This window comes from Geotrypetes seraphini, chromosome 18 (genome assembly GCF_902459505.1).
Source record: "Geotrypetes seraphini chromosome 18, aGeoSer1.1, whole genome shotgun sequence".
NCBI classification, from domain to species: Eukaryota; Metazoa; Chordata; class Amphibia; order Gymnophiona; family Dermophiidae; genus Geotrypetes; species Geotrypetes seraphini.
Genome location: NC_047101.1, coordinates 18,056,884 through 18,081,061, shown reverse-complemented (window position 1 = coordinate 18,081,061; position 24,178 = coordinate 18,056,884). Strand labels below are relative to the sequence as shown.

The 24,178-nt window shown below is 41.5% G+C and overlaps 1 protein-coding gene across 5 annotated transcripts in view; it reads left to right on the top strand.

Annotated features, from left to right (window-relative positions):
- Positions 1 to 24,178, top strand: part of SGCD (sarcoglycan delta) — a 697,305-nt gene that overhangs the window by 196,836 nt on the left and 476,291 nt on the right. For all 5 annotated transcript variants that reach the window (XM_033926951.1, XM_033926952.1, XM_033926949.1 and 2 more), the window contains exon 2: positions 265 to 321. In XM_033926951.1, coding sequence (XP_033782842.1) covers positions 319 to 321 — 3 coding nt within the window. In that variant the 5' untranslated portion in view covers positions 265 to 318. The remainder of the gene's footprint in view (positions 1 to 264; positions 322 to 24,178) is intronic.

Sequence of the window (24,178 nt, the reverse complement as noted above, 5' to 3'; positions counted from 1 at the left end):
TACTTGTAAACTCTGCCCACTCTCTACCCAGATCACGCCTCCAACTACATCTAATGGCAGTGTATCAACCTTCTTGACAACACATGTATACAAATACTTCCATTACTTTTGTTTGAGGCCTTTTCATGTGCATTTATAGCCTTATACACACAAAAAAAAACTTTTAAAAAATTTTCCTTAATAATCTATATCATCCTTATGCCCTCTCAAATTTATTTTCCTCTGTAAATACGTCCTAAAGCCAAATTTTTATTATTTTCACAGGGTGTAGACTGTGTCGCTGCTGATTATACAAGCTTCTGAAATGCGGCCCAGTACATGGTGAGTAGATTTCTGTTTTGTAAGAATATCTTTTGCTTAGAGATGAAAACCTTCAGTGGTCTGGTCCATCTTTCTCTCTTTTTCCATTTCTTTGTGTTCCTGTTTCCCTTTGGTGTGACTGTTATCTGTGGCGGGTGTAAAGCTGCCAGGAATTCTGCGCTTGTGTGCTGCTAGACTGAATTTTAAGAAAATGTTAAATGTTTTTGAGCTGAAATTTTATATTCAAAGTGGATTTGAAGATTTCTGATGTTTACCGACCATTTTTAAGAGTGTTGTTATTTTTTAACATTTTATGGAAACCGTATAGGTAATATACGATATATAAATTTTTAAATAAATAAATATTGTGACCTGCTTTGGGAAAGGCGAGATCCAAATAAATAAACCATAACAAATTAAACCAAGTCCTACTAAGCCAAAAACCAAAATAAAGAAAGTAAAATTAAACAACTTATGGACAGTGATTTAATTTTTAAGTCGGCAAGCTTTCCTGGCTATTTACCGCCCTTGTTCACATTACCACAAGCACATTTGTAATACTAATTTTTTCCTCCTGTTTTGTCATTATTTTAAAGCATTTTTGGTAACTTTCAATGGAACATACCATATAAAACTGTTGTGTAATATGGAGATCACATAAGGTACCAGGATATGATATAAAACGTGAACTTGAGTTTTATGATTCTGTTTTCAAAAGAACTTGTCTTGTTCTTTCTGTAGATATGAAACATTGGCATATAGCTGAACAGAAGGCATGTCCAGGGGGTGGAGTTAGGCTAGAGCATGGGTGGAGTCACAATTTGTGTACATATTTTATAAAACATGTGCACACAAGTGAAAAGCGTGCACTGCCATTTGCACCTGATCTCCAGCAGCCATGTCTGCCATTAGTCCGTATTTTGCAAATTGTGGATACATAATTCAAAATCTATATGCGCGCAAAAAACCTTCAGTGCAGGGTTAGAATGTGAGAATAGGCTACCACAAAATACATTAAAGTGTTTTGTGGTAATTCGCCTGTATTCATTCAGTAAACCCTCCATTTCTTCTTCTTTTTTTTTTTTTTTTTTTATTAAAAAAATTAAATTGGGGGGAGGGGTCATGCCATGGGAAAAGGTTGGGTGTTAATGCATTCTCTTACTATTGTGTTATGAATAAGTTAACATAGGAGCACCTAACACAGGAGAAGGTAAGTGCTCCTTAATTTTTTTGGAGGCACTTGCTCCTGGATTTACATTGGTATCTTAGAAAGTCGTAGCTTTTACTATTAAATGAATAGCCATGTTGGTCCACGGTGTACATTCCGAGTTCTTCAAAGGGCATATGGACTAACATGCTATCCTGCGTTAAGTGGTGGGAGAAAATACTTTTTATTATGCAATATGGGACTGTGCATTTATACAACAGTTTAGTTCGGAGAGTGCTATATTTAAGTAACTTATTGGGACAGAGGATCCTTTATCTGTTGAGTTTATGTTGTTTGACATTTCTGTCAGGGTGTATGTGGAGGGAAAGGACAGAAAGTGTTGATTTGTAGATTGATGGTACCTGGCAAAAAATGTAAATTATGTTCTTGGTCGGTCTCAGTTCCTCCATCATATTGGAACTGGAGAGCCCATGTTCGGACTTTGGTTCTATGGGAAATGAAAAGGGAGGGTTGCGTGTGACTGCACACCAACTCTGCCCAGAACCTGCCCATGATGTAATTTTGGAAGGGGGGGGGAAAGTAATTCTCTATAGAACAGGTGCTAAGATTTACATCTCCAGTCATGGTACATGGGTTTGTCGTGCCACTGGGGCTTGCGTGCATCTGAGAAGCTAAAAGATATGCCGTCGGTAGTTTCACTACCAGCAGGGCCTCCCAAGGTGGACAGCTTTCACGGAGATGTCAACCTAACAATGTACCACCCATCTGGGCAGCAGCAGATGGGCAGTGTTGAAGGTAGAGGATCGCATTTGATGCGACAATGGCAACATCAAATTTGTATTGCGCAGAAGAAAGGCCCAGTAATCTACTTCTGTATTCTGCCACGAAAACTTGATGTTCATCAAGTCGCTAGGACTTGAACATGAGTTGATGGACCTAATAACATTTACATGTCTATTATGTATGTAAATGTTTAGAATAATAGCACATATACAACCTTATATATGCATTTTCGAAAGCTATTAAAAACCCAACTGTTCTCAAAGTTCTTGTAATCCCTACAAAGTAGCATATTGATATGAAACTATTAACTTATTGATGCCAATGTTCTATCTAGTGTAGCTCACTGATCTTGGTCAGCTCACCTCTTTTGCGATATATAAATAAAAAATTCTGTTATGTTACAAAGAGTCTGATTCTATAAATGTTGCCTACCAGTAAGCACCTAGACTGAGTTAAGTGCCTAACTTAATTTTTTTTTTTTCATTGGTTCAGTTGGCGCTGTTAATTGAGCAGCACCACTATAAACTAATCTAAAAAAAGATTTTAGAAACGTAATATTTGGGTAGGCACCATGTAAGCATCTACAGAGGGGCACCTACTAGTGCTCAGCGGCTCCTACCTGAAAAGTGGCCGTGGTTACCGGCAGAGTTTGGGCATGGAAAGAGTTGAGTACTGGCATTTTAGGCCTAATAGCGCAGCGCCTAAGTTGTAGATGCCTAGCGACGCCTAACTCGGGCGCTTCTAGACGCGATTCTACAAACGGCGATTAACTTTGAGTGATATGCGGTAGGCGCTATTTCCAGTGACCCCTACCAAGTTAGATGCTGTGTATAGAATTGGGCCCAAAATGCCAAAATTTCACCTGTACGCTATTCTGTAAAAGTGTGCCTATCTTGCATAGTGTGTATTTTACAGGTGAGCACGCACATGGGCGTGTGTAAATTATAAAATACTATAAGTTATGGCTGTGTAAGTGGTTGCCCCTAAATTATGCGCACACATCTATAAGGCAGCGGCATAGCCAGAGGTTGATTTTTAGTTTTTAGTGGAGGGGGAGTGAACTTCCGGAACCAAACATATCCTCTCAGTCTCCCTACTGTGACGATTGTTCACCCCCCCCCCCCCCCCAAATCATACTTTTGCTGGTAGGGATGTTCAAATTTTGCACTGCACATCTCATCTGAAAAGTGCGGGAATTGTCTATTCCAGTCTCTGACACCAGCACTTCTGCGGATGCTTAGTTCAAATACATGAACTGAGCATGTGCGGAAGTGGCTCGAGCACCCTGCCGACTTTCTGTCGCTCAGGCAGATCTCCAGAATGTGTGTGTGGGGGTGGGGGTGGGGAGGGGGAAAGATGACCCTGCTGGCTATGCCACTGTTAGGCTAGAATTCTACAAGGGAAATAGTATTTTCCTTTATAGAATAGGTTTCTCTTGGTAACTAAACACAGGCACTGTTATAGATTTGCCCTCGCACATCTATAAATTCCTCTGAATATTGCTCTGACTAAAGTTAAGCAGTGATATAAATGGCAATGGAAAAATCAGGCTAAGCCCATAAATTTGAAAAGATTTATTTTATTTCCTTCCCAAGTAAAAGAACATTTTGAAGTTGGAAATGTGCAAAAGAAATTTATGTTTTCTATTTTTTTTTTTTCCTCTTGGAACATTGTTACATTGGTGTTCGTTTTATTCATCAAATGTGCAACTTAGATTGAAGAATGCAACGCAGTCTTTAGCAATTCAAGGTTGTAATGAAGGCAGGGTTCACATTTTTTCTTGTGAATTTACTGCTTATGGATCGAGTTAAGAGAAAACTGAAGTTCCTCGTTTACTCACAGCTGCAGCAGGAGGGTCTGTATCTACCACCGGTTGCTGCAGTTGCATATAAATTTTGCTGTGGGGTAGGATTATGTCCGTCAGGGAAGATGTTGGGTTGTAAAATCCAGTCACGTCTTCTCCTGCCTCCGAGGTGTGCAAACTCGGCACCACTTAGTGTCGGTTACAATTATAGATTTTTATAATTCAGATATCTGCCCTTAAAACTGGATTAAAATCATTAGTCTAATAGGCATAAACATTAAAAAGCCCTTAAACATTTGTTATAGGATTTCAACTAACTTCTTAAATAGGAGAGACTTCATATTTATATATTGGTGGGAGTATGTGGCACAGTGGTTAGAGCTATAGTCTTGGCACCCTGAGGTTGTGGGTTCAAATCCCTTGTGACCCTGGGCAAGTCACTTAATCCCCATTTTCCCAGATACAATTAGATAAGTGTGTTGATTAAAACTTGATACACCGCCTTGTCTTACAAAAGATAAAAGAAGTGGCGTAGTAAGGGTGAGTGGCACCGGGGCGGTGGTGCCACTCCCTTGCCCTCTTCCCCACCCCCTGCCACGTGCGCACACCCTTCCCTTTCCCCATATTTTTTAATTTCTCCGGCATGAGCAGCATGCCCACGTCTGTGTCGGCTCGCCCTTTGACGTCGCTTCCTAGGTGCGGGTCCCGGAAGCGATGTTGGAGAGAGCGCCGATGTTGATGTGGGCAGCAACCCTGTGCCAGAGAAGTAAAAATGGCAAGGGGGAAAGTGCACACAGCAAGGAGGAGCGAGGGGTGGAGAGGCGGAGTGATGCCACACCCTTAGGAAGACCGCACTCGGGGGATAACATGCACGAGTTAGCATTTATTGTGCGCTAAAAAGCATAGCACACCTTAGTAAAAGAGGGAGAAAATAACGAACTACAATTTAAAATAGGAAAAAGACCAATCACATGTTCTTGGAAAAATAGAGGAGAGAGAAGATAATAGAAGGGACAGTACTGAAGACCATCATCCAACTAAGCCTCAGGCAGAACTAATCAAACATCGCGATCTAATATGACACAATAGGATAGGAAATGTCCATTGCAGAGTAATTCGTTGCAAAAGAGTATGGGCTGGATTCTGTAAATGGCACCGTTATTGGATGGCTGCCTAAAAAAAACAATGTCTCATATAACGCCGGTTTTGAAACAGTTGCACTGGCTGTCAATGCAGCAAAGAGTGCATTTCAAAGTCTTGTCCATAATACATCAGATTTTGCACCATGTATTTCCTGCTGTTTTGAAATGATTTTTTGGAATCTATCAGCCAAGGAGGGAGTTGGAAAATAACATGGAAGTATGCTTTGGGGAGATGGTAATTTCTCATTCCAGGATTGGTGGGACTATGGTACAGTTTTAATAACTGGTTAAAATGTTTGTTTGGTCAACTTTTATGACTGTGATGATGTAAACCGTATATATAATAGACGGTATACAAATTTTTAAATAAATCATGCAACAATACAATGCAAAACAAATTTTATTTGTATAATGCCAATTCCTCAAAAGATTCACAGCAGTTTATATAAAAATAAAACTGCAGTATGAACAGAGTAATATTCTAATCTTTGCTCTTAGATGCCCAGGAATAATGATAATTGTACAAATATTTCCAATCAAATATTGTTTATTAAAAATTAACAGAAATCTTGTTTCAAAAGGCATTTGTACAATGGAGACACATACAACCAGATATGTAAAATGCACCTCTTCTGATAAAATGGTCTCAGAAAACCTATTCTGGTTCGTTCATTTATGTACTCTCGTAATGATCAATATTACATCACTCCCATCTCCCAATCAGCCAGCAGAGGCTGTCCTTATGTATTTGAACAAAAAAATTTGTTTTAGCTCTTATAGGTACCAGGCTTAAAGAAAAGTTTTACATATTATATATTTGTCCACAGCAATTTCTGAATATGCATAAAACATTATAATATACCCAAAGAAAACTCCCTCTCCCAGTATTCTTTAAAAGTTTAAATCAAAGCAGTTCTCTGACCCTACAGAACTCATGCTTTGGAAAAACTTACAGTTTCAAGTTACAGTAGAGAAAACCTATACAACCCCCCCTTAATGAGAATTCCTATACTGGAGGTTAAACTAGCTGACTTTGTCCCTGGCTTTAACTTAACCATTTCCATATATTGCCTCTGAAATTTCCAAAACCTAAAATTTTATAGTAATTTAAAATGCACATTTTATATGTAAAGACACACCCAAAATTCACACACATAATCAAACATATCCTAACACACATTCTGGGATCCCGTCATATTTCATCTCATATATGATAATTATTATCCAAGTACATTTAAGAGATCTGGGGTTCCTTCTTTACCAAGTAATGGAATATGAGATCAGATATTCTCTGAGCTAGCTAGTTCAGGAACATCTGTTATCAATTAAACCACAAGGATTTTAGGCGCAAACCTGAAATATTTTTTAGACAAAAACAGAGAATATTGAACAGAGAGATAGAAATAAATTAATATCTCTATAAATGTGTTATGTATACCTATATCTAATTTCCCTTATGGTCTTGCTTAATCCAGCAAAGTACATAAAGAGAATATTATTATACTTATTCTTAATGTTAATCTCTAGTGTTTTTCTGACCTGGGCTGCAATCCATGTTCAAATTTTTATATTTTTATACCTAACTTTTCATAGGCTTCTAATTGGGTGTTGCCCTGACTATCACATATGCATTACTAACTAGATTTACCCAGAATCATATGAAAAGTAGGTATCTTGTATGTATCATGCACACTATCCATTTCAGTACTGCATGCCACAGCGCCCCCTGTCTATTGGTGCCACTACTCAAGTGGTAAAAAAATGTTAAAAGAATTTACGACTTATTCAGCACATATTAAATATGATCAAGGCTTATTTAAAAACTGGTTTAATAAACAATTATAATAATCTGATCTGGCAAAATTCTCCAAAGTTTAGCAGCCTGATAAAGCCCATGTCATGGTAAACATTCTAGAATGTTTTATCCTTCTTACCTGCGGAAATAAAAAAAAGGATTGTTGTCTCAACCCATATGATTTAATTTCCGAATAACATCAACAGTGGACATCCCCTTGATATATTTTAAACAACGTACAAAAAAAATGTGAACTGAATTCTAGCTTCAACCGGAAGCCAGTGTAATTTCAACATATATGGTGTAATTCTATCTCCTTTTTTCAATCCAAATATAAGCCTTATAGCCGTGTTTTGCAAAGTCTGTATTTTATGCAATATCAACTTGGGGCGATCCCCCCCAAAAAGTAATATTATAGTAGTCTGTCAATGATAAAAACAGAGATTGTACTAATAAAGGAAATTGATAGTGATCAAAATACTTCCTGATCCTCCTCAATTTCCAAAATAACCCAAAGGATTTTTTAAATCAACGGAGTGACATGAGGGGGTTAATGATAGATTACTATTGAAAAATACTCCCAGAATCCTGATAGTTGAAACCACTGGATAATCTATATTATCAGTTATTAAAGACATCATAAAATCCTGAATAAGGGGGATTTGCTATCAGTAATTTGTTTTTTTTTTGTCTGCAGAATCGTGGCTTTCATCAAAGGTAGGTGCTGGAAATGTAAGCCAGGGTTTAAAAGGTCTTGGACAGAACATTTAAGTTCCAAGCGAACAGACAGCAAATCTGGCTGAAAAACCACATAAACGAACCCAATACGACTTATAATGCATTCCGCAAATCGATCAAAACCGCCCTATTCGCAAAATTCATTGACTAAAACAGTCTCCTCCCCCACTAGTACTCCCCTCCCCAACAAACGCCTTTCTCTCTCTCAAGAAGCCCCTCCTTTTCTGATCTTCTCTACCCTTAGAACTCCAACTTATGGATGTCCTAAATCTCTCAGATATTCTTTGCCCATAGATCCCCAATTTAACATGTAAGTTTCCCATCTAGACTATCGCACTGCATTAAGACTCCTTGTACGGTATTATATTTAGACTTATTATATGTTATTGTATTTAGACTCACTGTATTGTTTTGTAAGTGGATCTACGATATCGTATTGTATTAAGATTTTTGCTATTCGCTGAATGTCCAGCCTTCTTATAATGTAAACCGCCTAGAAGTCGCCTGACTATGGCGGTATAGAAAAATAAAGTTATTATTATTATTATTATTATTATTATTATGTCCGGTGCCTACTTTTGATGAGAATCGTGTCTATGGAGGCGCCTTAGAACGCCTATGGTCATTTCCGGCATTAACCATGCCAACTTCGACCTTAGGTGTTTCAAGGTGCCTCTGTAAATGCAATGAAGGTGCCATATTTCTAGTCACCAGTAGCCGTCTACATTTTTGTTTAAAAAGTGTTTGTTTGCTTTTTAATGGCTTTACTTATTAAGGTAAGGAGCCTACTGATGCCTAAAAACAACAGTTCCTGTTCTGTTCCTTAGGAGAATTAATTCATCCATATTCAGGACTTTTCAAATCATCTTTCAGCCAGAAATGTTTCAAAGTTATAACAAATAAAATTAATTTGATCTTACACATTAAAAAAGAAATGCAACTTGGCAGGGATGCTTCTTGGAAATGTTATTTAACTCCCACACTCCGAGTTTCACAATATGTTGTCAAGGTATGCTTCCACATTACAAACAAAGCAGCAAAGTATACATTTAACATTCATTTAGAAAGGAATAGTGTCACTACAGCCTGTAGAGATTTGTAGTGGCATTATCCAGATTCTGCCGCTGAAAACCCGGGTACAGATTCAGTCAGCACTGTTTATCCAGGCATCAGCACCTGCTACCCGGATAATATCGAGCTGTAAAATCCTGCATCACAGTAGTTGCACTACAGGGCAAGGTCTAGGTCAGGAATCGGCAAACCTTTTAAAGCAAAGAGCCAATTTATCCTAAAAATTTGACCCCAGATTTACAAAGAGCTGCAATGGGTAGAGAAGGGAGTTTGAGATATTCCAGGCTTCTCACTCTCTTCCCTCCCCAAGGTCTAGATTCTCTCCCCTCTGTCTTCCCTCCAACCTCTCACAGTTCTCTGCAGCTCTCTTCCCTCCCCCTGCCCCCAACCCATAGCCAAGGTTCCCCTCTCCAGGCCCAGAACCTTTAACTTCCCTCCCAACCCCATGATCCCCCACGAATCGATCATTTTTAACACCCCTCCCACCTAGAGCAGGGAGGACTGTCCCCCTTGCCCCCCCCCTTCTTGGTTTCCAAAAATTAGTAAAAAATGTATTAAAATTAGTTTAATAAATAGATTACCTTATTTCCATTTTCTATTTATGAATGTTTATCAATATAGCTACAATACTACTTTATTCTAAAGCAACAAAAAATATAAAACTTTTTTCTACCTTTTTATCTTTTCTGGTTTCTGCTTTCCTCAGCTTCTCTTCACTCTCCATTTCATCCAATGTCTGCCCTCTTTTTGTGCTCCTGCCATTTTTCTATTTGTCTTCACTCCCTCCCCCATGATCTGGCATCTGCTTCCCTTTCCCATGCCCTGGGATCCCTCTACTCTCTTCTCCTTCCCCCTCCATGCTCTGGCATCTCCTTTCCTTCCTTTCCCTCCCACCCTTCCTTCCCGATGCTCTGACATCTGTCTCCTTCCCTTCTCTCCCTCCATGCTCTGGCATTTCTCTCCTCTTCTTCCCTTCCATCTCCTCCTCTCCTTCCATGCTCTGGTATTTCCTCTTTCCTTTCCCTCCTTTTTCCCTAGTCTAGCATCTCTATCACCTTCTCTTCCCTCCCATGCCCTGGCATCTCTTTTCCCTCCCTCCTTCCTTCCTTTTCCTCCCTCTTTTTCGTTCTTTATGGTCTCGCATCTCTCTTGTTTCCTCTCCCTTCCCTGGTCTTCCTTCTCTCTTCTTCCTTCTCCCCAATAGGGTGCAGTATTTCTCCCCTCCCTTTCTCACCCTGCGGTTGGCAACACAAAGTTAACAATTTGCTGCTTTTGCTGGTGTCGGGCCTTCCTCTCTGCTGGGCCTGCCTTCGCAGAAAAAGGAGGTAGGGTGTGGGATACGGCAGAGAGGAAGGCCCGACACCGACAAGAGCAGCAAATTGTGAACGCTGCTGCTGCCAGAAAACAAGTACTTGGTGCCAGCCCTCAGAGATGTCATCGGAGCACCCTTTTGGGCTGCACCTGGGGCGGACTGCACCCTTGGTATGCCACTGCTAAGAATGTTAATTTTGATGGCCATTTTTTTTCTTCTTAGGAACAAGGTTATTGAGTGTGCACTCTTCCGAAAGGGTACATTATTTGAAGAAAATGGCTCTTTCTGAAACAGTGCACAGTATTTTCCTTATGGCAAGTATCTCTTCTTTTTTTTTTCCATTCATTAAGAATTGTCTAAACCTGAGAGGTAACAGATACCAGCAAACCACACTGGCACAATTTTAAATTGATCAATAAATCAGTTTCCTTTGCTTTGGACCCTGATGGTACCTTATTCAGTGACACTGTGTAATTGGTGGAATATGCATTATATAAGGTGTTTTAAAAAAAACAACTTCTTGCTAAGCTAGGCTGGATAGCTTGAGCTATGGAACCGCAGAGAAGACTAAACCTGAACTACAAATTGGTTTGTTGACAGCTTTTGTCAGTGTAAAGCCCACTTGCCTCATAAAGGAACCAGGTCAGTAACAGAAAAATTATTAGAAGGACGAAGAAGCTCTTCGTGGCATCGGGCAAAATAGGAACACACAGCGAAACCAACTCCCGTCAAATTGAATTACAGGTGTTACATTCTTCTGTGTTTAAATGAAGCGATTATAGGATGGGCCTTACAGATTGCTTTGGCAAATAACTACAATTTACTTGAATCCCAGGAGATGAGAGGCGAGGCACTTGGAGACGTTTTCAATGTTTCCATAACAACAGAAAATTACTCCCTTTTCTTTCTGAAGTGTGGTTTCTTCATGATGCCCACTTCGACATGGAAGGACTCGTACAGGTGGCACAAATGATTATTTTCCTAACTTTAAAAAAATATTTCAATTTATATCAGCTTACTCTTACTCTTTGAGAGTATGTAGTAATTAGGATATGAAATTCTATTTATAATTCGTCTTCCGCTTATCCTACAATTCTAAGCGGATCACAAAATATTCAGGTACTCGAGCATTTTTCCCTGTCTGTCCTGGTGGGCTCACACTCTTATCTAATGTACCTGAGACACTGGGGGATTAAGTGACATGCCCAGGGTCACAAGGAGCAGTGCACGAAGTCAGTTTTTAACAATATAACCTCCTGATTCTATAAACTTGTGCTTGCAGTATAATAGCATGCAAAGTTAGAAACGTAGAAAACATTGTAACATGATGGCAGCTAAAGGCCAAATGGCCCATCCAGTCTGCCCATCCGCAGTAACCATTATCTCTTCCTCTCTCTAAGAGACCCCACGTGCCTATCCCATGCTTTCATGATTTGAGACACGGTCTCTGTCTCCACCACCTCTTCCGGGAGACTGTTCCATGCATCTACCACCCTTTCTGTACAAAAGTATTTCCTTAGATTATTCCGGAGTCTATCACTTCTCAACTTCATCCTATGCCCTCTCTTTCCAGAGCTTCCTTTGAAATGAAAGAGACTCGACTCATGTGCATTTACGCCACAGGGGTATTTAAATGTCTCTATCATATCTTCCCTCTCCCGCCTTTCCTCCAAAGTATACAAATTTAGATCTTTAAGTCTGTCCCCATACGCCTTATGATGAAGATCACATGCAAGTTTTAGAATTAATGAAAATGATGTGCGTAGCTTAGTTGCTAAGGGCCCCTTTTACAAATGCTCTGATGCCCATTCAGTCTCTATGGGCGTTGGAGTAGGGTTACCATTTTTTGGGGTTGCAAAAATCTGGATACATCTCCCTGTCCTGTCCCGCCTCTAGCCCTGCCCCATTCCACCTCGACCCTGCCCGGTTCTGCCTTCGGCTCCGCCCCAGTCCCTCCCAGTTCAGCCACCAGCTCCACCCCCACAAGCCTCCTCTCTTCTTCCCCGGCAAGCTCCAGCGCATCTGGAGGGCCTGGAGCGTGCTCAGATGTGTGCGACATCATCCGCGCATGCTCAGGTGCCCGCCAGATGCGGCTGGAGCTCGTCTGGGCTTTCTGAAACCCAGACAGACTGCAAGGTTTTGGAAAGTCTGTCTGGGTCCCTGGACTGTCTTCTAAAAAGGGTTTTCCCGGATGTCTGGTAACCCTACGTTGGAGTATTTACTGCACTGGCCTGCGTTATCAGGTTTTGTAAAAGAGTGGGTAAATTAGCCGTTAATTGGCATTAACAACCATTAATTGACACAAATTTGCGGAAAGACGTCCCAAAAATGGCACAAAGGTGAACCTTGACCTTTTCTCGCCAAAATGTCCAATTCGCCATTTTCAAAACCGACTTTCTAGACATTTTGCTATGCTTTTTGTCTGCAGAGCATCTAAATCTTAATGGGGGTTTGTTGGAGGTGTGTTATAGGTGGAATTTGGGCAGTTTTGCAACAATAATCAGACTTCTACATTTCCTAATTTACAAAATGTCCAGGGCACAATTTGGACATTTGGGACTAGACCTGTTTTTGGGGGTTTTTTTTAAATTAATTTATTCATTTTTATAACTTACATCAAGTGCATCAAAAAGTAACACCATTTTGACTTAAAATACATCACTTGAAATTCTTCAAATTACATAGAATTATCCCTTTCCCTCCCTTCCCTTCAATACCTCATAACGCATACACCATATAATAAAGTCCCTCCCCCTCCCCTCACCCCATTCTTTCATTTGTACATATCAGGGAAAATAATACCTATTCATTACAATAATTTGTTAATGGCCCCCACACATCTTGAAATTTATTAAAATCTCCTTTCTGAATAGCTAATGTTCTTTCCACTTTATAAATATGACACACTGAATTCCACCAAAAACTGTAGTTTAATCTATTCCAATTTTTCCAATTACAAGTTATTTGTTGTATGGTGACTCCTGTTACGATAAGTAAGAGTTTATTATTTTTGGAAGATATTTGGCTCTTAACCCTCATAGACATGCCAAATAATTCTGTATCATACGATAATGCCACATGATTTTCTAATAAACTGTTTTTAAAAATGAGTAAGGATCAAAAAGGTGCCAAAACTGACCACTGGAAGGATCAAGGTGGGCCTCCTCCCCACTCCCCCAGTGGTCATTGATACTGTCCCACCCCTCAAAGATCTGAATGAAACAGTACATATCTGTTTCTGACAGTTTCAGATAGCATGGCCAGTCCTAATACAACATCAAGCGGGTGTCTGGATTAACATGGCAGACAGTGCAGTGGTCTCCAGAGAAGGAGACCCAGGCCCATATCCTACCCTAACTTGTAAACTTGTGAGCCCACTAAAATGCACCAAAAAAACATACTGTCCCTACATATAGGCAACACCTGCAGCCATAAAGGCTATTGGGGTAGTAGACAGGTGGATCCAGTAGGTTTTTTTTTTGGGGGGGGGTGTTTTGGAGAGTACAGCATACAATGCAAGGGAGTTCTGGTGAGATGTGAGCGCCACCCTTTATGTGAAGTTCACAGCAGTGCTCCCCAAGGTGCCCCACTGCTCTGCTGGCATGTCTGTGTAACCAGTCTACACCCAAATAGTTTGCTTTTGGACATTTTGCATTTGGATGCTTTCATATTCAAAAATGGCCGAAAATAATAGACATATTAAACGTCTAGATAGGTCATTTGTTTGGGCGGGGGGAGATAAGACGTGCTTCTTCTATGTTTTCCTGAATTTGGATACAGTCCTGGTCTCCACCTGCACCAGGAGGCCATTCTATGCATCTACCACCCTTATAATAAAGTATTTCCTTGAATTACTGTGGAGTCTATCTTCATCTAACCTTCATTTTATGCCCCCTCATTCCAGAGCTTCCTTTCACCTGAAAGAGACTTGCCCCCTGGGCAACAGGCAGTGGCAAGTACCTCTTTTTTACAGCTTTAGGGAGCCTGCTAATGAAATGGAACCTTCTGTTGCTAACAGGGCCAGTAGTAGGATAGCTAGTACTTTGGTGGGAAATTGAAATTGGTGATCCTGCCTCCTCCCCTTTAACGCTTTTGGTGATTGCACTGGTAACGGTGTCCTTTTTTTTTCCCCTGCTCAGCATCTCCTTTCTATAGTGGATGCTTCAGATGTGCCCCCTGTACCAGTGACGTTTCTATAACCATAACATTCTATGACATCACAATGCAGGTGTAAAGAGCCTTAGCCAATAGGGAGAGGAGGAGATAGTGGATGCTGTGGATAGGCAGACTGGATGGGTCATTTGGCCTTTATCTGCCATCATGTTACAATGTTTCTATAACCATAAAGTTCTATGACATCACAATGCAGGTGTTAAGGGCCTTAGCCAATAGGGAGAAGAGGAGATAGTGGATGCTGTGATGGGCCATTTGGCCTTTATCTGTCGTCATGTTTCTGCTATCCTACCCTCTTCCCAATGCCATCATTGGCTCCCACTCCACCCTTATGTAGGCAGAGAGAAACAAACTGGAGACACTCATCTCTTGGCAGTCATACAGATCACATGTTTGAAAGGCCAATCTATCCAAATTCAAGTTCTTTCCAAAGCGGTCTTCTAAGATCTTATTCTATCTTATGCTTTCTTTGCATTTTGAGAAGCAGTGAGAGTTGTTTTTAAGCTATTTTTGGATTCTAAACTCAAATTAAAGTTAATATGTTAAAAGTAATCAGTAACAGATGTTAGAAGCTGGTGTGAAACCTTTTCATAACAAGAGTAACAAAAGAACCCATTGTAATGCTTTTAAATCATTCTTTATGGTTTTATTTCTTTAAGTATAGTAGCTGCTCTGTGGATTTTTATGTGCTTCAGGATTTTATCCCATGGGTAATATATCTCATTTATTGTCTCAAACACTTATCCTCCAGTTCTGTTTTTGAAGGATTTAATGTTACACTGCTTATTGTAGTGCATGATTTGATGGTACGCAAGCTAGTCCTCAGGACTCCTCCTCCTCTCCCAGCCAGTTTTATTTTCACGATATCGCTAATGAATATGCATGAGATATTTGCATGTATTGGGACTCTACTAGTGCTACCCAATACATTTTCAATTCGATTTGGCCTATTGATTTTTTTTTTTTTTTTTTTTTTTAATTCGCTTTTCCTGCCCAATCGGGTGGGGGTGTTCTCCCCCAAACATTCTGGCGGGTTTATTTTGTAAACCAAACAGCTACCAAAACAAGGAGAACTTCGTGAACTTTCAACCATAGAGGTGCTCAGAACCTTGAAAAAGGTGGTGAAAGCACAAACCGGGGACAAGCCCCTTTATTGATCGCTGTCTTCCAGCTCCCCTACCCTCCTCCTTCTTCATCAGCCAAGTTCGGCTAAAGTTGTTGTAAATCCAATAAATGGTGGTAAATTGGCCAGTTCGGCCCTGCCCCCCCCCCTCTATTGATCGCTTTCCTCCTTCTCTCCTTCCCACTTCCGCTTCTTCAGCCATGTTCGGCTGAAGGTGTTGTAAATCCAATACATTGTTTGTAAATCGGCATGTCAATGCGGATCCTAATGTAATTGTTGTGAACCGCCTAGAACTCGATGGGCATGGCGGTATATAAGAATAAAATTATTATTATTATTATTATTAAGTGTTTCAATGCTCTATCATCGCATCATCTTTGTTGGTAGAAAGAATTCTTTAAAAGACTTGTGAAACAAAATTAACTGTGATCACAAAATTCTGTGATCAATAGTGTCTTTAACACTTCTAATATGTGAAAAAACCTAAACTTAACTTGCACGGGTGGATAGGAAGCAGTCTCACTCCACAGAATCTCAAAGAATAGCAAGATTCCGGAATCTCAGAGAGTAACATAGATACGGCCGCTGAGCTGATCACCGCAAGGAAATCTCCTTGCCACGATCAGCTGAGCGACAGCGCCACAACAGGAAACCCCCCCTCCACGCAAAGTCCCCTGGCGGGAGGGATGCCCACTCCCTCCTGCCCTTGAACCCCTGAACCTTTCAGGAAGCAGCTGGACAGTTGGCATGTCACTGAACCCCTTCCCTCCCTGTTGAAGACCGGCAGAAGGGATGCCCACTCCCTCCTGCCCCCCCTCCCGAACCTGCTCTTAAATTTAGTGTTAGCACTCATTTGCCTAGATTTATGAACCTAATTTATGGATCTGTTGCTGAAAATAAGTATTAGGGTTCCTCGCTTTTATTTCTACCCTTAGTCCACCCCTGTTAGCATTTTTAAAGTTTCTAAATGTAGGTGTTCAGTGAAATTTTGAGCGTAAACATAGGGACTTGGCCCTAATAAATGATCCTGCAGGGCAATTCTACAATGGGGCTCCTTATAGGAGTCTATTCTATAAAGGAAAGTAAGGCCCGGATTCACTAAATGGCGCCATTATTAGCAGTCGCCTTAAAGGCGGGCCCTGATCGCATATCAATCACACAATGGCGCTGTTTACAGAATTGCACCTCTAGCAAAGGTACGTGCCGGAAATGTAGGCCAGGGTATTTGAGGCCTACATTTTCGGCAACCTACCTTTGGCGTGAATTGCATCTCCGGAGGCGCCTACTGGCACCTAATACTACGTCTGGTGTTAACCACGCCTACAGTGGCGTTGGTCGCAATTTTGGCAGCATTTTTTCTTAGGTGCCAGCCAGAGCCTTGTAATTTCTTTTAAACAGCGCTTTGGACTTAACTAAGGCGCCTTTTATAGAATATGAGCCTAAGTACGTAATAAGTGCGATAGTCAGCCCTTGGCATTCAGGGCCAGAATCTGCAAACGGCATCTATATCGAACAACAGCTACAAAAACAGCGCCATTTGCTTGTTAATCGCGTGTAGACGCCATCTACAGAACTGCTTTAAAATTTAGGCGCTGATAATAGACCTTTTAAACCCTGGCCTACACCACCGGTGCCTAAGTTTGACTAAAAATCGCGGCTGACGGCACCTAAGTTCGTCTCCACCCCTAACCATGCCTACTTTGACTTTAAGCGCCATGCTTATATGCTATTTCGGTGTGCCTACCTCTCAGCGCCTACTTTATTAAACTAGGTTTTAATTGGTTTTTAATGGCGCAGTCAATTACCATGCCGATTAAAACCAATTAAAGCAATTAATCTAGTTGGCAGTAGTGAACCCACCAGCGCCTAACTTTTGGTGCTATTTCTAGAATTCAGGCCTGTGTGACTTGTAAGCTTCTTACAGCCTCAGGCTGAATTAACCCTGGATATCCAATGCAAAGCGTGTCCATCCCTTGGCCCTGAATGTGGAGCTGTAACCCAGAAGCTGACTGCATACCTACCAATATTCAGACCAATGAGCAGAAGTGGGGTGGAGGGTAGGGTTACCATCCAGATGCCTAGACCTGACCCCGGGCCGGAGTCAGGTCAAAAGCGTGCTGGGACAAAGGTGCACCCAGACAATTGAGCGCAGCGCGGGGGGTGCGCGCCGCACAAAATTACTGTTTTTAGGGCTCCGACGGGGGGTGTGTGGGGGGGGAACCCCCCACTTTACTTAATAGAGATCGCGCCGCGTTGTGGGGGGTTTGGGGGGTTGTAACCCCCCACATCTTACTGAAAACTTCACTTTTTCCCTGTTTTTAGGGAAAAAGTTAAGTTTACAGTAAAATGTGGACGGTTACAACCCCCCAAACCCCCCATAATGCCGGCGCGATCTCTATTAAGTAAATTGGGAGGGCTCCCCAACAAAACCCCCGTCGGATCCCCTAAAAACTGTAATTTTCTTCGACGCGCGCCTCCGTCTTGCGCTCAGTTGTCAGCGCGCGCCTTTGTCTTTCGCGGGGTTGTCTATTAACCCCCCGGGCCTGCCCAGTTCCACTCATCCCAGTTCTGCCTCCCTGTGCCTGTTTTCGTTGGGCAGGACATCCGTGCATGCGCGGATGCCCTGCACGATGCAATGTGGAGGAAACCTTTTCAAAACCCAGACGAAAGTGCCAGGTTCTGAAAAGCCATCCAGAATCCCAGACATGTCCTTAAATTACACAGGCATTTCTGGAAAGTAACATTGCACATTTCATTTGTACAGACGTTCTTGTTTGCTTTGCATCAGCATTCAGCACAGTGGACAGAGGCACTGGATACTCTTTAAAAGTTTGAATTACCCAAGAACAAGGCTATGTGCTAAGCTGAATGTGTTTTAACTGAGGGATTGTTCAACTCTCTTACTTGGAAATGCTCATTTGGCTTCACCGAATGTGCAGACCAGGCCGCATGAGTTAGTGCTTTCTCCTCTCCACCGTCGGTGACTGATTAGGAATTCTCCGACAGGCTGTATGTCTCTGGACTCATGGAAAGGTAGTTCTACGTCTTAGAGATGCAAATTTACCTTGACTGGGATTCTGGCTTGGTGGGGGGGAAGGGGGGCTATTAAAAATTGACTGGTCGAAGATCAGCATCAACAGCTGCGGAATTGTAGTGAGGCCTGCTGCAAAATTCATTTACCTTAGAAGGCAAGTTTCAAGTTTATTGGGATTTGTTATCTCCGCAATATCATATTTCAATGCGTATAACAATTGGTTTTTAAAATTACATTACATTACATTAGTGATTTCTATTCCGCCATTACCTTGCAGTCCAAGGCGGATTACATTCAAACTAAAAACAAGAATTGCATTCAAAATTTGAAGGAATAGAATAAGCGATGACATTAAATTTTTAAGGTAATAAAATCGTTGGTTAATAAAATAACAATTTAAAAAATTGGGGAGGACAAAACAAGATAATATAAACAAATTTTCACATTCTATTACAAACTGGTACAAAAGGCAAAGGGGGTGAACTACAATTTTTAAGGAAAGAAAAAGAAACATTTAAGGAAAAACCCATATGGTGGGATCACATAACCAAAACAAAACTGCAGAAAATGTATAAGGTGCAGGAATTTATTCAATCAAACTCATAGAACCATATATAAAAAAACATCAATAAAATGATAATATCCCAAAAAATGGTTCACATGACAAGAACCATTTGGGGGGGGGATATTATCATTTTATTGATGGTTTTATATATGGTTTTAGGATTTTGAATAAATTCCTGCACTTTGTACATTTTCTGCAGTTTTGTTTTGGTTTTCTGCTTTGCATCTGTGCTGCAAATCCTATTGGTTTTTGGTTGTTGTTTTTTTCCTTTGCCTTCCTTAGAAGGCCCAAAGCAGCACAACCACTTTGATCCAGAAACAGAGGTGACGCTTACTCTGCGTGAGACTGTACTGAGAATAGGGAAAGGGGCTGCAGTTCTCAATGAGCGTGAGTTAGATTGTCAGCTCTTCTGAGCAGGGACTGTCTATTGTATGTTAGACTATACAGCGCTGCGTACGCCTTTCAGCGCTATAGAAATAATAAATAGTAGTAGATCTCCGAGAGAGTACACTTTATAATTGTGCAGGACAGGGTGATGCTTGTCTGATCTAAAGGCTGGTAGTTATTTGGGTTCCGTCCTGAATATTGTTGTGACTTGGATAAATACGGGCGGTTTCTTGATGCCTAAATGTTCATTGTCAGTTTCTGGCTACAGACCAGTGTTGAATATCTGGGTATATAAAGAGCCTGTGGCAGCCGGTGTTTAAAAAAAGCGCTGACTGTACTGACCTGCATATTTTTTATACTGTACTAGAGCTGCATTTCTAGACTAAAATTTCTAAGAAGCATCTAATATGCTCAAAAGACTCTGATACAGTACAGATCGTTGAGATGAGAATGTCCCAGAAAGCCAAGTTGCAATTTCCTATGAAAGTAGACAGATGAGATTAGAGAATGACACGGTGACAAAATTCATCACCGTTCCCGTCCCCGCGGATAACCGCGGGAAACCATCTTCATGTCATTCTTTAAGGAAAGAGGGAAGAATCAGAGTATGAATGGCCCCAACCACTGACCCGCAAGCTTTGCTTTGAAGAATGCTGGTGTAGAAGGACTGAGGTTGAAACAGACTCTACAGAATGACAGTCTCTGGTATCCAGAGCAGATATTGTGATGTCATAATGCATCATTCCACCAGTGCCTAAGAGCCAATCACATCAGTGATGTCACAATGGCTTAATTATCCTTGGCTCACATAAGAATCAGAGTATGAATGGCCCCAACCACTGACCCGCAAGCTTTGCTTTGAAGAATGCTGGTGTAGAAGGACCGAGGTTGAAACAGACACTACAGAAGGACAGTCTCTGGTATCCAGAGCAGATATTGTGATGTCATAATGCATCATTCCACCAGTGCCTAACAACCAATCACATCAGTGATGTCACAATGGCTTCATTATCCTTGGCTCACATAAGAATCAGAGTATGAATGGCCACAACCACTGACCCGCAAGCTTTGCTTTGAAGAATGCTGGTGTAGAAGGACAGAGGATGAAATAGACACTAGAAAATGACATGGGTTTATTTCTCGCGGTTATCCGCGGGGACGGGAACGGTGATGAATTTTGTCACCGTGTCATTCTCTAGATGAGATCTCCATGCGACTCCAGCGCCAATTGATTCCAGCAATAGGGTGACTTATTCTTCCAAGGTATCACTTGTATGCACGTGAGCGTGCAAATTTTAACTGAGGGGATTTCTCATTTAATTTCTTTAGCAGGCCTTAAAGCGTAGTTTACCCCCTAATTTTAGAAAAAAAAGCATCAAAAACTCTATCCAAATTGTGCATGCAATTTAATTGAATAACAAATTAATTAGTGCTGATAGTTGGCATCTTGACAAGCTTATTTGCTTGTTTGGTTTTATATCCCATCGTGCCAGGAGAGCTCTGAACAGGTTACAAATTTACATACATAATAAAGCGTATTTATACAAAGTGAAGGCAAACATGGCATGGCAGAGCTTGTAACATAACATAACGATAATTTTATATACCGCTTCAACCTCGCAGCTCAGCGCGGTTTACATGAAAGAACTGCGCATACGCAGGGAAATGACAATTCTATATAAAGAATTCAAGGAGAAAAAATGGAACTATAACAGTTGAGATGCTTTAATTCTTCGTAAAGAGATGAGTTTTTAATAATTTCCTGAGGCTAATGTAAGATTGAGAACTGGAGATCAACTTACCAAAGATCTTATCCCGAAGGGTAGCTTGGTAAGCGAAACTTCAGCTGAAAAATCTTTTAAATCAACAACCCCTAAACCGCGGGAAAAGCAAAAAATCTAATTTCACAAACATGGCATCTACCATTTGCAAAAAGGAAATGCTCAGAGATGTAAGTTGGAATTAAACCACGAAGAGTTTTGTAACAACACCCAAATTTAAATATAATTCTCAATTCTATTTGCAATCAATGAAGTTTCTGATCGTAACCTGAGCCATGATCGAATCTCGTAAGATTACGGTAAATATCAATCTGACGGTGGTGTTCTGGATGAGTTGAAACCTCTTGTGTTTTTTTTTAATTTGAGGCCAAATAGATCAGATTGCAGTAGTCTAAGGCAGTGGTTCCCAACCCTGTCCTGGAGGACCACCAGGCCAATCGGATTTTCAGGCTAGCCCTAATGAATATGCATGGAGCACATTTGCATGCCTGTCGCTTCCATTATATGCAAATCTCTCTCATGCATATTCATTAGGGCTAGTCTGAAAACCCGATTGGCCTGGTGGTCCTCCGGGACAGGGTTGGGAACCACTGGTCTAAGGTACTCAGAATCAAAGACTGTACCAACAGTCTAGATGCGTTAACAAAGACGATATAACATATGACAAATACAGTGGAACCTTGGTTTACGAGCATAATTAATTCCAGAAGCATGTTCGTAAATCAAGTTACTCGTATATCAAAGCAAGTTTCCCCATAGGAATGAATTGAAACTCGCTTTGATTCGTTCAACCTCCTCCTCCTCCCCCCTGAGGCTACCGGTGCTGCTCCATCACCCCCTCCCCCCCCCCGCTCTAACCAGCATCGAACCCCCCGAACCGGCATCGCACCCCCACCCCCCCGCAAACACCCCCCCGCGAGAACCGCATCGCACCCCGTGCTGAAAGCAGCATCCGCCCGCCCTTCCTCCCAAACATGCTCCTTACCCCATCTGCCGGTTGTGCCACTGAAAAAAATCTCCCGCCTCTTGCCTGGGCTGGGCCTTGAGCATGCGCAGATGCTCAAGGCCCAGCTCAGACAAGAGGCGAGATTTCTTTGTGAAGAAGGGTGGGCGGATGCCGCTTTCAGCACGGGTGTGCGATGCGGTTCTCGCGGGGAGGGGGGGTGTTCGCGAGGGGGGGAGTGCGATGCCGGTTAGAGTGGTGGGGGGGGCGTTTGCGATGCCAATTCTGGGGGTGCGATGCCGGTTAGAGCGGGGGGGAGGTGCTCATGTAGCAGAACATGCTCTGTTTGCGAGACAAAAGTTTGCTAAGCTTTTTGCTTGTCTTGCAAAACACTCGAAAACCGGGTTACTCACAAACCGAGGTTCCACTGTATAGTATTTCAAGAAAGCCTGGGATAGGTACGTGGGGTCTCTTAGAAAGAAGAAGAGATAATGGGGTCGTTTTACTAAGGTGCGCTAGCCCTTCAGCTTGGAAAAGAGACGGCTAAGGGGAGATATGATATGATCGAAGTCTTACAAAATCCTGAGTAGAAAGGGTACAGGTGGACCAATGTTTTTTACTCCATCAAGATTTACAAAGACTAGGGGGATACAGTTAGAGTAATACTTTTAAAACCAACAGGAGGAAATATTTTTTCACTCAGAGAATAGTTAAGCTCTGGATGTGGTAAGAGTGGCTAATGTAACTGGTTTTAAAAAAGGTTTGGACAAGTTCCTGGAGGAAAAGTCCATAAACTGCTGTCGAGACAGACATGGGAGAAACCACTGCTTGCCCTAGACTGGTGGCATGGAATACTGCTACTATTCGGGTTTTTGCCAGGTACTTGTAACTTGGATTGGCCTCCATGAAGACGGCATACTGGGCTAGATGGACCACTGCTCTGATCCAGTTCGGCTATTCTTATGGTCTTTGATCCTGATGGAGAAAAATCTTCTTTTTTTTTTCATTTTTGAAAACTGTGAAGAACCCTTAACCTGACCTATTTCGCTCGATAACTGATTCGACTGCTCGCTAAATCTCTCCCCGCTAACGTGAAAGCAAAGCCAACTAGACTTAACAAAGTAGACGTGCGTTCTCCTACCCAGACAAATATAAACAGTTGCTTTCTCTATGTGTATCCAACAAGCACTGCATGGTATTTGGATGAACAATTTGCCTTTCATTCCTATAAATTGTTATTGCCTTTTTATGCTCTGCAGCTCAAGTAAAAGTCCATTTTCAAAGCCTGCCTTTGTCAGAGGCAAGCTCCACAACTTTATACAGTTGACAATGAATGGACCAAAGTCCTTTCTGAAAAGTGCCATAAGTTCTCATTAGGGCGTTCTTTAGCGGTAAGCATTTCTCTTCTGTTCAATGCATATCAAAAATCTATTCTAAGCTATTTCTTCTTTGAAAATAAAAGGAAAAAGGATTTCATAGGCTGCTCTTAATCGTACGGGTCTTTTTACTAAAGCACATTAATGGCCTCCTTTTACAAAGCCGTGCAGAAGCAGCCCTGAAGCCCTTTAAATTTCTATGGGCTTCGGGGCCGTTGGCGCAGCCGCGGCTTTGTAAAAGAGGCCGTGAGGATCACATTTATCAGTGTGGACTATCATTAAGAAGATATTTTGTTTTTATCACAGGTCCCATTTTATGCAGTGAGAACTAGATAATAAAAACAAATCTGACCGTTTAGCCCACGTTGCTATCTCTTTAATTTAGGGGAGGAAAAAAAAAGAAATCTCTCTAGAAATTGAAATCGTTGCTATACACCAGGGGTAGGGAACTCCGGTCCTCGAGAGCCGCATTCCAGTCGGGTTTTCGGCTTTTACGAAGGTGCGCTAGCGTTTTTAGCGTGCGCTAGCCGAAAAACTACGTGCCTTCGTAAAAGGAGCTCTGTAATCTGTAATCAAATGATATGCCTCTGACCCTGTATTTCCTGTCTGACATCTGAGGCTGTAGTTGCCAATAGAATGTTTTATCAGCATGGATCAGGGGCAAGGAACTCCGGTCCTCGAGA